This window comes from Takifugu rubripes, chromosome 19, assembly GCF_901000725.2.
Source record: "Takifugu rubripes chromosome 19, fTakRub1.2, whole genome shotgun sequence".
NCBI lineage: Eukaryota > Metazoa > Chordata > Actinopteri > Tetraodontiformes > Tetraodontidae > Takifugu > Takifugu rubripes.
This window is the reverse complement of record NC_042303.1, coordinates 6,738,409-6,750,766: the sequence shown is the minus strand read 5'-3', so window position 1 is coordinate 6,750,766 and position 12,358 is coordinate 6,738,409. Positions and strand designations below refer to the sequence as shown.

General features: G+C 43.0%; 1 protein-coding gene across 1 annotated transcript; it reads right to left on the bottom strand.

The window, feature by feature from the left end:
- Positions 1-886: 886 nt before the first annotated feature.
- On the bottom strand, positions 887-12,358 carry ppp4r1l (protein phosphatase 4, regulatory subunit 1-like). The gene is made up of 20 exons (XM_011613689.2): positions 12,153-12,358; positions 10,863-10,907; positions 10,306-10,435; positions 9,156-9,262; positions 8,860-9,002; positions 8,574-8,720; positions 7,787-7,894; positions 7,409-7,474; positions 7,111-7,269; positions 6,879-7,003; positions 6,109-6,602; positions 5,731-6,023; positions 5,465-5,551; positions 5,156-5,341; positions 4,546-4,707; positions 4,365-4,465; positions 4,067-4,187; positions 3,437-3,571; positions 3,169-3,310; positions 887-2,990 (listed from the first exon to the last, which is right to left on the bottom strand). The coding sequence occupies exons 1-20, from the start codon at positions 12,157-12,159 to the stop codon at positions 2,845-2,847; spliced, it is 2,904 nt and encodes a 967-aa protein (XP_011611991.2). The 5' UTR covers positions 12,160-12,358; the 3' UTR covers positions 887-2,844.

Sequence of the window (12,358 nt, the reverse complement as noted above, 5' to 3'; positions counted from 1 at the left end):
AGTGGAAGCGCTTTGTCGCCGACTAGCGGCTAGATGGAGAACTTACACAGATTGGGGCCAAACTAATAAAATATTTAATGTGCGACGTTTAGTTCTGCCTTAATAAGCACACTGTAGTTCTATTTCAAAAGCAGCAACAGTGAGGCTTGTTTTATTTATTATGCCCAATTATACCTAATGTCACTAATTTGCATTGTACACTAATTTCATATTCATGTTACATGTGCCACATTTAAATTAACCATCTCCAGTTAATTTGCCTTCTGTGTGAGTGCAACATCCCCACATTTCTATATGATTTACATAGTATATTGAAAATAAATACAAGCAGTAAAAGTTGAGACTGAGAGATTTGGCAGCTGCTCAGATAGTGGTGCTGGATACGGATACCAGTCTGTCTACTGGTGTCTTATCCCTGTTCTGAGAAGTGAGGACACACAGAGGACAGGACAATACACACCATGTATAAAAGAAAGATAAGAAATGCAGCATCGTGACCAAGACATGCAAAACACCTCATAACACCTGCGGTGAAACCATCCCTGAGCTTACTTAAATTCAAAAAACAAAACACTTATAACACCTTGAAGGCAGGACATAAAATAATTAACAGTTGAGTTCAATTTAAATCAGGACAATACTCAAAAATGAGAGATAAAAAGAATCGATTTTGGTGTTGTGAATTTGTCAATCAAGTTTTTTAAAGGGGCCGCCACAGCGAGAGGGTTCATTAATATTAAGATTTTGGGGGGAAAGGTCACAACATTTTTTATCTAATTACAGTTACTCATATTTTAATAACTGCAAACAATAAATACTGATATATGAACATTGCTGTTTGTTTTTAAAAAAACACCAAAGCAGACATACAAAATAAGCAGAGTAATTTTCATCATTTTAATTACAGAATACTAAAAATAACATTACATAAAATGTCTTTTTAAAAGAAACCATTGAATATTACAAAGGTTGTAAATTTTGTAAAGTTAGGTTATAAAATCTTTGAACAGTGGTGCACGATTGAAAAGAAAAATAATTTTCATAAAATGTATATATTAACTGTTCTACTACGATAAAAAAAATGAGATGGACACAAACTGCAGACAGACGAGATGAGTCGACGCCGCCAGGACTGCAGTGAGTTCTCCTTTTGAAGGAAGAAAGACTTGAGATGCACAGCACACACCACAATCAGCTTAAAGTTTCAAGTTATATCTATGAAAAAAAAAAAGGGGGCTGTTACCATTTTACAACAGTGGAAAGGAAAGCCAACAAGCCCAGAAGACTAACAAAAAAAAATAAAAAATTAGCGACTTGGTGGCTGCTCCCAATACTCAAACCACACGTGGGTCACAAACCCGACTGAACTGGCCTCGGTTCCGTGAACGTGCACCGTTTTCCACAGGTTCTAGCTTTGCATTTCTGAGAAACCTCATACTCATCATAAATCCTTCCACCAAGATGGGTAGGGGCGGGGGGGATACAACACACAAAACATGATCAGCTGTCTTTCAGTCCAACACAGCCATTCTTACATCCTACTGTACAACTGGTCACTCAGATCCACTGAAAGTTACCATGGTCGCATAATTCCACATCTGGACTTCAATCTTTAGGAATTTAGAGAAGACTATACACAGGGGAGGAGAGGGGGGAGGGGGGCATGCGTATTCCAACAGTGTGCTTGCTTTCTTCCTCTTCTACCCCGTCATTTAATTTTGAGCCCTTGTTAGGATGTTTAAGCCAACGCCAAAGAATTGCTCCACGGTGTCCCGCCACAGACATCGAAGCACAGTCGGGGGGTCCCTCTACACGTATGACGCTGCCACACCGGGTCCACAGAGGTATTCTGTTAGTCTTGTGTTATGTGGATGTGATGTCACATTTCTGGTAAACAGACGTGTGGGCTCAGGAATTTAAAAAAAATAAAATAAAAAAATAAAATAAAGACATGTTGATAGTTTTTAAGAGTTGCCGTTCTGTCTGTGCAGTAGTATTAGTGGTCTCATTGGTCCATGAAGACCAGATGGAAAAATGCGGTGATGAAGCGTGAATAAAGGTAGATAAGAAGCAGACGATAAAGCGAGAGGACATCTGAGAAGTCTGAAAGGGTGACAAGAGGCATTTTGGAGAACGTGAGGCGACGGGTGCCGGCAGATCTGCAGAGTTGGGCCGGGCCGGGCCGTTGCTCAAGCTGGTCCAGGAGCCGCTGCTCGTCTTGTGAGTTAATAATGCTGGTTAGGTTCAGATGAGTCCCCCTGAGTTAGTGCACGCATCAGAGTCAGGCAGACCTTGCCTGCTTGTTCTTTAAGAAATCCACAAAAAGAGGCATTAAGAAAAAATAGATATATTGATTCAGTAATTTAATATCACACAATTAGCTTTGGAGAGATAAAGAGCCTGTTTGTAGTTTCAGGAGTCCACGAGCGGGAAGGGGCTGAGTTAGTGTGGAGGAGGGTGGGGGTTGAGTTCATAAGCGCAGCAGCACCAATAAAGTGGAGCGGCTGAACTCTGAGTCCTGCTCATTTTCTGAAAACACTAAAAAAAAAATGAAAAAAAAAGTGCACATTTTCTGTTGTATATGCGATGTGTGCCATGTAGTGCCCAACCAGCAACTGGGTTGTGTTGTTTGAGCGAGCTCATTTCTTCTTGCTACTCCAGGCTTCTGATATCATCATCCTCGAGTGGTCGTTGGTGTTGTTTCTGCCCAGCAGCTGAATCGATGGAAATACGTTCGGGTGCTGGTGCTGATGGTTTTCTCTGACTGTGCATCAGTCAGACAGACAGGTAGAGAGACAGGCAGGTGGGTTAGAGTGAGACTTGAGAGGTGGGGTTGGGGACAGGCTAAATTAAAGGAGCGGTGTCCATCAGGGATTTGTTGGGGTCCATGCTGGCGAAGAAACGCACGTCTCGGTCCTTGTCAGACTGCAGAGCCATCACGGTCTCCTCCAGCTCTTCAGAGTAGGCACAACCGGGCTCCTTGAAGTACGCTGCGCACAACACACGGAAGTCAATTTACTGGAAAACACATCTAACCGCAAGACAATTAAAGGGGGTGTTTAAAGAGATCGCTTTCCTGTTTTTAATTCATCATGGTTTGGTTGGAGTCAATCACATTTGAATCTTTTTAGTGCCTTATCCTGGACAAATGACTTCTTTCCTTCTCACCTTTCTCCATGATGCTCTGACGCAAAGCCTTAGCGACGAGAACGCGGACATTAGCTACTGGATCCGAAGAGAGGCTGAGCAGACTGGGCAAGAGGTGCTGGCTGAACTGGTCCATGGGCATGCAGTCCTCCTCCACTACAGCCTACAGCAAATAGACGAGTCCACTTACAAACACGCTGCCACAGTTGGATATAGGTAAGCGGTACAATTGCAAAAACATTTGGTGATGGCTTGTGCAACCCTGGGATCAGCATTCATGTGTACAGACCTGGCAGATGAAGGCAAAGGCTTGGCGGCCCACCCACTTGGGACAGTGGCAGAACCTGACGGTGAGCTCGTTGATGAAGTTCAAACCCAGGTCATCGGAACCGCATGTGTACAGCTTCTGGAGGATCTCTACGACCTGGGTACATACAGAGAAGCTTCAGGCTAAGAAAGAAATTAAATATGCGGGTGATCTTTAAAATTAAACTGTTATTATGGTCACTTTACCATGTTTGGAAGAGAAATGATTTAACTTTAGAAGCGCTGGAAGCTATTTTTAGATGTGGGGATGAACGTCTGACAGATTTAGAGGAATTAAAATCAAATTGGTAAGGGAAATTCTAAAAAGTAACAATTTGGAAGGGTCCCCCCGCTCACATATTAGCATTGTGTAAGCAAGTACGTCGTGCCACTCTCCAAGTCGCGTACGGAGAAGAGCCGAGGCAGGGAGGGGAGTGGGTTGTTGTGCTTACTCGCTTGTCATATGATCAGCCTATCTGCAGCCTTTACAATCGCTGTTATTGTGCTGCGATGTTTACCATCACAATTCACCATTCGGGCCGCTGACGCATCGGGACCGAAACATCAGCCAGTAACACAGCAGAAAAAGCAAACAGACCTGAATGAAACTCACCAGTTTGTACGAGATCCATCTGACTTCCGACACCTTGTCTGAGCAGAGTGTGAGAGCTATTTGTCTGAGGTAGTCATACACGTCGTAGTGGCTGTACAACTCTATGATCAGGATCAGCTGCCTGAGGAGGACAGAGAAAAGTCAGGTTGGTCGGTCGCTCGACTGATCTGCCGACATTCTTGTGCATTCTCTAGCATCAAAAGTGGTGGCTGCGTTCATGCCTGGATAAGACCAAAACACGTGGGGTCAGACAGAGTAGATTAGGTAGAAAATGTTGATTATTCCAAAGGAGACCTACTCTGCCAACTCGTATCTGAATCGCCAGTTGCGACTGTTGTCCGTCACCATAAACTCCTGCAGCTGGTAGAGATACTCCCTCCTCTTGTCTGCATGCAGCAGCTGAAAGCCCCCCAACATAAAGTAGTTTAGTAACTATGGCAACTGAAAGCCAAACCATTCGAACGGGTCTCCAAACTCACCTTGAGGAAGTCGTAGAGGTGTTTGAGCACGCCGATGCGGACTTCATCCAGGTCTTTGAGGAACCCGTTGAAGATGGGCACCAGGTCGGCTGCCGTCAGCTGATCTCCCAGAATAACAGCCAGCTCGTGGATGGAGAACGCCAGTGTGCGCCGCACCTTCCACTGAACCAGAGGAGGCAGAAAGGGTTACAGCTTTCGCTCGCCAGGCGTGATCGGCAAGCAGCTTTACAGAAAAACGCTCTATGCCCAGTCTTGAATAATCAACAGACGCAATGATTAAACTATCTGAAGCCCTTTTTCCACTGTAATGTTCTAACGCTAACAGAGACGTTTTCTACTGTCGCGATCTGATGAGCAAATACGACCAGGAACTGCTGGAATGAAGTGACGCAGTGTTAAACTTAGAACTTGAGGTTTTCATTGGACTTAACATTCCGGGAAATATATTAGATGCATGTAGACAAGAGGAAAACATCAGGTAGCAGAATAAGCTTTCATAAAGTTCCCCCTCAGAAGCACTCGTGTAACAAGTGGTCAAAAAGCCCTGTCAGGCAGCAACTAAACAACCATTTAAGGCTGTTGAAGAGGTTGATCCCGTTTTTTGGCCTACCTGCACATCGCTAGCGAGCGTCTCATAGGTGTCCTTGAGGCAGTGCCAGTTCTGCCGTCCTAGAGTGAGCGCCACCCCCGGCAGGCTGAAGGCACAGTGTTTGGCTATCTCTGTGTCCACGGTTTGGGCCCGGGCTGGATCGGTCATTGAGAGGTACTGATCCAATAACTGCTGGGGAATGACGTTCTGGAGAAAGAGTCAGAGAGTGAACGGTCAATGACAGCAACGTGGACGGAGGAGAGGGAGTATTGTTGCACCTGTTGCCGGCTGGAATAGATAATTCCAGGATTTACACAACTGCTGACTGACCTGAGTCTTAGGCTTGTCCTCTGAAAGAGGGCTGTGAGTGCGGTCTTCATTTCCCTCCTCGTCCACTCTATCAATGAACTCAGACTTCTGGAAAAAGAAAGATATTAAGGTTTTACAGTTCGACTGTCCATACAAGAAAGGACGTTAATCCTAAACTAATAAAAAAGGATTTAAAGGACCCTTCCTAACCCTTCTAAATTCCATTAAATTCATCCAAATATTGATCAAAAGGGGCTAACAGAAGATGTTTCTAATCAATTTCATACCAGAACAGGCGAGTCTGGAGGAGAATCGGCGCGGTCATCGAGCGGCTCCGTCTGTGTCTCTTCATCTCCCTGCTCCTGCACGGGATTTGACTCCAATGGCGACAGAGTTTCCAGCGTTTGCTCTTCTTCAGAGGGGCTGTCATCACTTTCTGACTGATCCTCCATGGGTTTGCTCTCCACCGAGGGGCTATCGCCAACATTCTCGGGCTGCTGCTCTTCCTGGGTTTTCGTCCCGTCTGTCGGGCTGTCGAGCTGGGCTGCTTTCAATGCTGCTGAAAGCACCTGGACTTGGGCTGGAAGGGAATTCATCAATGCGAAAAGATGAATATCTCAAAAGTCTAGTGCTGATCGAGAGGCGCTGCGGCTCGGTATACCCACCTTGCACATCTGGGTCATCCATGTGGGGCTGCAAACAATCTAAGACCTTCTGGATCTGGTCACTAGTAGCTTTGCCGGGGCTACACATAGAATCAGGAATACTGTTTTGGGGTTCCTCTTTCTCTTCCTCATCCTCTGCAACATCTGAAGGTTTCTGACTACTTAGTATCTCCAGTTCTCCACTGATGTCTGGTAAAGGAGATCTCCAGTAGTGGAAGGAGTTAAAGTTCTCGTCACAATGCTCCGTGTCTTTTGTGTTCTTGGTGTTGTTTGTGCTGCTGTCTGACACCCTGCTGGAGAAACCGCTGTGATTTTCACCGGGCAAAGAACTGTGGTTGTCGTCAAAGTTATTCATTTCTTCGCTATCGGCGGAGACCACGTGTTCCGGGGATGGTGTTGCGCGGCCATCCTGGTTGGGGGGAGTGTGAACCACCGTTCTGTCTGTGCGGCAGCCCCTCAGGTCGGGGCAGTTCAGAGAATTGAGGGAACAGTCACTGAAATCAGAGGAACAAAACAAAAGGGAGCGTTACAACATGCATACATAAGAATATGTTAATCTGGGCTATTATTTACACTCCTAGCCACACTGCTAAGCTACATTTATACCATCAAAAATACAAAAGCAGATTTCAATTAGCATCATAGACAATGAACTAAACTTTATAAACCATATTCAGAGATTGAGTTCAGTGTTATATAATAAAGTTGAAGAGTCGCTTGTAGAAATAACCATAAACTAATGACAGTAAATTTGAGTCAGGTGTTCATACCTGTCCAATGTACACCTGGGAACCTCTAACAGGGCACCATCTTCAGTAAAGTGAAGGCCTGTGCTGGAAGGGTTGGCAAAGGTGGAAATGAAACGGCCCAAAGACTGAAAGGCAGCTTGTCGCACCTAAACGTGGGGCAGAAAAGTGTTCATTTTGATCCATCTGAATTTATTTTAAAAAATAAACCACCGTTCTTTGGAGTGTTTCATTTTTAAAAATTTGCATGCCTTACCCAACGAGACTGGTCACTGATGAGGCTGATAAACAGAGGGGACAGTTTTGCACGTCGCACCTCGGGGGAGGTGGAATTGGAGACCATCATGAAGCACTCGGCACAGGCTTTCCTGATGCCCCACAGGCTGTCCGAGCAGAGATCAAAGAACTTGGGCATCTATGAAATACAAAATCAAAGCAAACTGTTACATGTTGTCCAAATGAAGACTCCTGTAGTAGATTTTATAAGCAGATATTAGACTTCATAAAACTGTTTTATTTCAGAATTTGAAGACGTGATGTGGGTCGTTTCTCACCAGCAGCTTTTCTGTGGCCTCCTGACCCACAATAGAACAGAACTCGCCAAAATTTGCAGCACACACCTGCAGTGAAAAAAAGATTTTAAAAAGCTGTCACATTTGCTTATCTGGAGTAACATTTCCTGTCCCAGCAAAAACTAGAGAGTGAACATTCCCAGATATAACAGCACAGACTGAGGTGAGGTGATAAGCACAGCAGAATAAAAACTGGCACGCTGCCTTCTTGAATTCAAGGAACCCCCAACTAAAGCATCTATCAGATTATGACAGCTGTGCAGCTTGTGTGGACCAAAGCACTTTCTTCCCCTTCCGTCCCCTCGAATTTAGAGTGTCTTGACGCTTCTTGGAGACGAAAATTGCTTGCGTGGTGCTCACCTTGCGAACCTGGAAGAGTCTGGCATCGCTGCACAGATCGCAAAACCTTGGCAGTAGTAGATGCTCCACTGTGTCTTTGCTCAACATGGTAACAACTTTACACATGATCTGTTGGAAGAGTAATAAAGAGGGATTTTGGGTATAATCTGTCCACAATCAACCGAATGCAATACCTCCCCATATCTAATATATTTTACTGATACATCGTAAAAAAAACCAAAAATGATTAAGCAAAACTAATAGCTTTTCTTTTAAATCTGCCAAATATTATTGGAAAGAAATCCAGTTTTGCTGGTGTGAAACAGTACTTGCTATAGGAGACAGATTGCAGTTTACTGTGTAGGCTTCTCTTTAAAACAAGAGGAAGTTCCAGGAAAGACTGAAACAGATTTCTCGTGGTTGTGCAGGTCATGTTAAAATTTGCATGTCCCAAGGCATTGCCTTTGTATCTAATAAGACTTTTTGTCTTTCAGCATGACCAAACTATCTGAGGTATGATCAATCTTACGTTCCCTTCAGTCCAAATTATAGCTATTAGAAAAGGGATAACACCACTCTAGCAGATAGCTGCTTGACATTTTGCTCAACAAACCTGGTATTGAACTATATTAAAGATGGCCTGCATGTACTGGGTGTGTATTGTATCAATAAAAAAATCACAACAGACCAAAATACCACAATAATAGTGGCTCTGATGGCAATTCTAGCAGTAAAAATGGCAATTTTCTATCATTTCTAAAGAAGAGCCACTTTCAAAATGTTAACTTAGTCATTTAGATTTTCTTACTGCCACGGCCTCAATTTTGTAGTCGTCATCACTGCTGGGTTCGGTCAGTTCAAGCAGAACTGGACAAACTTTGGTCTCCATATCAGCTTTAGAGAGGAGCCCCTGTTCCAAAAGGACAAGCAGCGCTGCTTGGCTGGTCTTCCGCACCTGGAGGAGACGACAGTAAATTCTCAGGTCCCCGTGAGGACTCTTTTCTTCTTTTGGTGTTTGTGTAACCCAAATAAAATGCTCAAAAATGAAAAAAAAGCTACTGCCGTATTTACAACTGCTCTTCAGTGAAACGTACCTGATTGTTTGGGTCAGTGAGATATCGGACAACGATGGGTACCAGGTATCTTGAAAAGGCTGCTGGGAAGTTGGGCCGACTCTCGTGCAAGAACATGGCAATATTAGGGACCTGCTCCATGAGTTCAGCCCGCACTGTGGGCTCTGACCAACAACAAAATAGGCACAATGACCACAACCATTCGCTTACACACGTGTAACCATGTGGAGGTTTAAAACTGTAAACAATCATACATCAATCAAAAGCCCTTACTTGGAAGCAGGGCACCTAAATAAATGAAGAGAGAATAGATCTACCTCCATCTTCAGACATTCTGGCAACTGTCTCCATGACGCTGATAAAATCGTTTTCATTGTCACTGAATTCTCGAAGCACATCCAGCAGGCCACGAGCCACGATCTGCCTACAGAGCCGGAGAGACTTGGATTAGTAGACCGCCTGGCAATACCTGCGCGGTATCAACGCAGACACATTCAACACTAAAACACAGCAAATGTCAAGTGGGTGGTTTAAAGGAAGAACTAAATTCTAAATGTTCCAAGTGTAGAAAAGCACAGAATAAGAAAGCTACAAATAACGATAACGCTTCCACAGAGAATGGACGTTAAAAGAGCTTGGCACTGTAAATGCTCCAAATTGTCATTGTTGACTCATGTGAAACAGGATCAGAGCAGAACACTGGAGCAGATGGATTAGCAAAAAAAAAAATCGCTCTAATGATAAAGCTAAAAACAATCTGAATGTTTTCACTGCACAGTATGTTACCACGTCACTTTTGAAACGCAAGATTTATAATGTATCTAGCCATAAGGGTTAAAACAAACTCAAAAATAAATAAATAATCAATCTTTCTGTTAAATACACCATAATACACATCAACAAATACTACAAAGGTTAAATGTCTAAATGTTGCTTAACATCTATGAAACAAAATTAACTATCAACTATAATTAACAATAACTATTGTTTCAATTAGATTTTTATAGTCTGACCTGAACAGAACATCACTGAGAAAGTAACCTTTACGTTCTTGCCGTCCTTTCATTTACTGTGGAATGCTGGAAGGACTAAAAATACTCATATGCATCTGGGAATGAAGTCAATGATTCCTTCTTTGAGTGACACTCGAATACAAAATTGTGAGAAACCAGCAAAAATGTGGATTGAGTGCTATAAAACCAGACGTTCTGCCATCTAATGTTGTCTTCTCATGTCATGCACAAAATTTATTACACAAAATGGACTGGGAATTTACTGACTGCGCTGAAAACTCCAGGTCACCTGTTCACACGGCAACGCTGGCTGTTGCATTTCAGGAAAACAACACTTTGGAGACCTCCTTCAAACATTTTGGTTTTAGACTGTCTAAAACGCTGCTGTGTTTTGGCATTCCATTTACATAGACAACATAGTCTTTACATAGTCTTATCCCAGGTGTCGGCTTACCTGTTAAAGACATTTTCACTGAAGGCATACTTCTCTAACCTCCCGAGGGGAGTTAGATTGTCCTGTCCAGCATCGAGAAAGGCTGTGATGCGAATGCCATCGCACTCGGAACCATAATCATCGAATCCAACTGCAGGTACAATGAAAGTTAATTTTCCAACATAAATGAATACAACAAATCTTCTGTAAACCACCTTAGACACAGAAATAATGAGTTAATGAGAACAAGGATCTGGAATTAAACAATGCTGCATTGTGAAAACTAAAAAGGGACGAAGCACTTCTATTATGAATTAGTCAAATTAATTAAATTTAATATTAAAATCCTCAATTACATAAGATGGCTTTACTGATGTTCTTCACTCAGACTGACAGAAGTTGAACTCTACATGCGAAAACAGAACGTCATCAACCATGAAATACTCTCAAGCGCCTGAATACCTCGGCAGTCCAAACATGTCTGATGAAATTGCTTCTAAGCAACAAAGAATTTGAGACAGTGCGCAATAACTTTTGGTAAACAAACGACAGGGAAAAAAAACAACAGGAAAACTCACAATCGTCCAAGTCGTCATGGCCATCTTCAAAATATAAAGATAGACCTAGGAGATAAAACAATTAGAGGGGAATTCCTTCTTGGTGAACCTATCATCAACATACCATCACATTGTGCATTATCCTGGTGCAAATTAACGCAGCACTTCATTAGAGGGCTAACAAGATAATAGGGAGGTTGGGCTGACATGCGCAACCTCACTCCAGGTAATTAACAGCATGTAACAAAACCAAAAATGCACCAGCAATCTGGCAGGAGAGGAAACGGGGAAATGAGCATGTTTTCCAAACAGTAATCTAGAACAACGGTGGAACCATTTGTGTTAGTCAAATGCTGATTCTGGATATAACAACATAACCAGTAAAACTGTGTTCTGTCCCTTTAATACTGAATACAACATCAATTCTGTTCGAACTGGACTTTTTGTGCTCTTATCTATAGTAAACATGTTCTACCATCTCACTTAAAAGCCGTGCATGAAATCCTTTAGGTGACAAACAGCTTTCACAGCAATTTATCATCGAGATTACAAAACGTGTACCATCTTTATCATTGATAAGGTCCCATAATAACTGGCGCTAAGCATTAGCAAAGCAAGTCAAAAGAAATGTCCAAAAATCACCTCCCAGGGGGAGAAGCATGCGGTGGGACGCCTAATATCAATGTTTACTGCCGGGAAAGGAAGGGATTAATTGTAAAAACAACTATTGGAAAAGATACGTGAACAGGACGTGGGATATTTGGTCTGAGGAGTAATGTACGGCACAGATGATTCAACAACACACTCAAAAAAATCATATTCTCAAAAAACACGTCCCCCATTGTTATGGTATAAGGAGGATTTGGTCAGCTTAGGGCTGAAAATGACTTTAGCACCTAAGCTAACATTAGCTAGGTCAACTCGCCAGCCTTTACCATGACAACGCTTGGGTAATAAACACACAATACGTTGCTAAATAAATAAAAGGGTCAATTTAGAAATCGCCGACACGTACGGATTAGTTATACGTGAAAATAAGGGCGTCATGTCACAGATTTCGAAATCTCAGTGTAGCTTTCGCAAGCTAGACAGCTAGTGCCGCTAAGTATGCTAATGCGGCTTGTCGAGCCCTTACGTTTTACTTTAACCGCCATGCTTTCATTTCACTTGCATTTTGCCGAAAAATATCTTGGGTGTACTAATATAATAATCATTAACCTGTCGCTCAATATATGTAAAACACAGCGCCGCTTTCTAAATTCCACTAGAGACTCGATATGTTGAAGAAAACACTTTAGAAAGTACCATTACCTGCCATCTTGAGTATCGGCTCGACTCTGCGGGCTGCCGTCGTCCCGTGTGGGCTGTCACCGCCACACAGCTGTCACTCAAACGGAACACCGAGCTACTTCCTGAAAGTATTGCCTATACAGGCATTCATCGGTTGATCGTAATTTCAGTGAGCGAGCGGGAGACAATAGGCTTTTACCATCTTGAACTCAAACTCCACATAACTA